At 35.7% G+C, this 2,833-nt stretch overlaps 1 protein-coding gene across 1 annotated transcript; it reads right to left on the minus strand.

The window, feature by feature from the left end:
* Positions 1–1,665: 1,665 nt before the first annotated feature.
* LOC149528540 (uncharacterized) lies at positions 1,666–2,495 on the minus strand. Its single transcript, XM_089808474.1, has 3 exons — positions 2,373–2,495; positions 2,139–2,267; positions 1,666–1,866 (listed from the first exon to the last, which is right to left on the minus strand). The coding sequence occupies exons 1-3, from the start codon at positions 2,493–2,495 to the stop codon at positions 1,666–1,668; spliced, it is 453 nt and encodes a 150-aa protein (XP_089664600.1).
* Positions 2,496–2,833: the final 338 nt, after the last annotated feature.

Raw genomic sequence — 2,833 nt, forward strand, 5'->3', positions numbered from 1 at the left:
CCTGCACAATCAAAATAAATAATCAATTAGCTTGAATTTCTATACAACATAGTAAATCTTGACAATATATAGACTATCCTTGTTGCAATTATGTTGTAAACACAACGCATTTCCAGCAGTTGGCTCACATACTTTGCTGAAATCAAACATGGTTAATATAGAAGAACATTTATTAGGAAACCAACATGGTTATCAAAGTGGATGGAAATTGAACTGCAAAAGAAACTTAACAGCAATAATAACAGAGGAGTGTCTTCTTTGGGCTCTTCATTCAGGATAATTGTGACTAAGAAAAGTTATTTCATCTGTTTTGGCCACAATCACCCCTTCTAATTACCATTTTAATTTTTCAAATCAATATGATGATAAAACTCTTATTAAAAAGATTTTTGCATGAAGCTTGATTTTTTGCCCAAATGTCTTCTTCAAACTACAGTAGAATGTTTTTAACATTAAAATGATCTTAACGCCAAAGAAATACGCATGTGTGGCATGCAAACCTTGCAAGAATTGACGAACACATGTTTGTATCATTCATACAAATCATTTTGTTCGAGCACACTATGGTTACCATTAATTAATTATTAATAATAACAAGAATATAATGGTTTTCACTTGTTAGATGCTCTTCATCATCTTCGTGCATAGGACAACTCGAGTTAACTTTTTTACTATGCTATATTGTCCTAGATTTTTGGCTGACATCAACTAAGTCTACTTGATGATAGTTGTCTAGTTAAATTTGATGGCATTGCTCATGTTCTAATTAGCTTGAATTTTTACTATTTCTTCTTTTTTAGCCTCATCAATCACTATATTCAGATAAACTGTGGTTTTTAATATTACATTTTATTTCTTTTATACATATTTAGACAATCCGTATTAATGCATGCAATAAAATTTAATTAAAATTTTATTTTAAACATTTTTGTTGGTTTTCAACAATTTCTTTTATGCACTTTCCTAAAATATGGTAGTATTTTCTACAACCCTTAATGCTCATAAGTAAATTTCATGTAGCTTACCTTCACAAATTAAACGCTCTCCATACCATTTCGCATTGCATTTCATCACCTTTAGAAATTAAAATCTCTCCAAAACATTTGACATTCTATTTCAAGTTCCTGCCACTAAAGGTAGGGACTTTGGCACTTGTGCCCCTTGCTTTTTTATGATGCGGAACCTCCACCATTTAGAAATCATTTTTTTCATGTAAGATGCCAAATGAACCCCACTCTTTTATACTTGTATGCCTTTGTAAAAATATTGCACATATGACATGTCAAAAAAAATAACCAAAGAAAATGCATTCCATGTCTTCCAAGCAGAATTTCGATCTTGCAAACCTTTTTATTTCAAAATTTCAAAATTTATTTATTATTATTATTAATAGTGTTTTCTGTTACTTCATCTCAAGTGATTAAACACATCTCCATCTCTGTAATAAATGAGAAAAAAGAAACAAAGAGTGCTCAGCAAAACATTGCAATTAGAAAAATTTAACCACCGTTACAATCTTATTATATTAATTTATACAAAAACACAACATACTTACACAGCCCATAGTATGCTTCAAACAAGAAAATGGGAAACACACATAGCCACACTAAACCTAACATAAGGTTCAAAATCAAACCCCATAAAAATGAAAAACCAGTTTCTTCTTCAATGCTCCTTTTCTCCCTCTTTGTGGTTTCTAGGGAGCTTCTCTTTGATCTTTTCCATCAAACCTTTCTTCTCTCCCCCTTCTTCTTCAGCCTTCACATGACCGTCTTCTTCTTTCTCTTTCTTCTCTCCATGTTTCTTCAATCCACTCTTCTTTTTCTTCTTCTTCTCTCCCTTTTCATCCTCTTCCTCATCGTTGGACTGTCAACACATGCATTTCATCAGATCAGATACATTACACTTACATAAATAGTAGACCTAATTATTGGAATGCACTTTCTCCTCATGAAGAACAATGAAAGGAATCTATGTGAGCACTTGCAAAAATGAGAATGCAAAAGCAGGATGTATAATACTTTTGAAAATTCGGCATGTACACCAAATATGTTTTATGCACATAAAACACATTAAAATATGTGTAAATTTGAAATTAAAACATATTATGGAAGAAGTTATGGGCATGCAAAACTTACAGAGCTTGAGGAAGATCTGTTGCTGCGATGCAACTTTCCCATGAGTCCCCCTTGTTCTTTCTTCTCCTCACCGTCGCCATGGAGTTTCCCCTCCTCCACGTGGTCGTGAGACACTGGTGCAGGATGAATCTCGCCGACGTGGCCATACACAGGGTGAGGCTCACCTCCGCCAACGTGGCTGTGAGACACATGGGTAGGGTGAGCGTCGCATAGGTGGCCTTGCTCATGTGGAACTATGCCTGCCACGTGTCCCGCCACAGGACCTGCATGCTGCTGATGTGTCTCCTCCTCTTTCTTCTTCCCAAACAAGCCAAAAAGCCCACGATCCTGATGCTCTGCTGCATTTGAATCCGCCATTGCAAGAGAGAGAGAGTTTGTGAAGAAATAGAAACACCCCGAAAATGAAAACACAAGAATCTCAAGAGATGTGATATACCTAGTTATGAAGTGAGAGAGAGTTGAATGTGTTCAGAATGGGGAGTGAAAGCCCAATTTATAGAGGATTTCACCAACGACGCAGTTACGACGTGGCTTGATGGAGCCACCAGAGCAAAATTGAAATAAATGTCTAACATCAGGCGCATAAGACATGGGCGGGCCCACAAGAACAAAGCAATGTCGGCAATACAGAATGGTTGAAAATTGTAGGAAATTTTGATGACGAAAATAGCACATAACGCGTTTTAGTTTCCTAG

Source organism: Cupressus sempervirens, chromosome 11 (genome assembly GCF_028749045.1).
Source record: "Cupressus sempervirens isolate cs-2001-9-10 chromosome 11, ASM2874904v1, whole genome shotgun sequence".
Taxonomy (NCBI): Eukaryota; Viridiplantae; Streptophyta; class Pinopsida; order Cupressales; family Cupressaceae; genus Cupressus; species Cupressus sempervirens.

Coding starts and splice junctions, on each gene's coding strand:
- LOC149528540 (XM_089808474.1), bottom strand. CDS start 2,495: ATGGCGGATTCAAATGCAGCAGAGCATCAGGATCGTGGGCTTTTTGGC. Junction 2,268..2,372: donor CGGGACACGTGGCAGGCATA/GTTCCACATGAG, acceptor CACGTCGGCGAG/ATTCATCCTGCACCAGTGTC. Junction 1,867..2,138: donor ACAGATCTTCCTCAAGCTCT/GTAAGTTTTGCA, acceptor ATGTGTTGACAG/TCCAACGATGAGGAAGAGGA.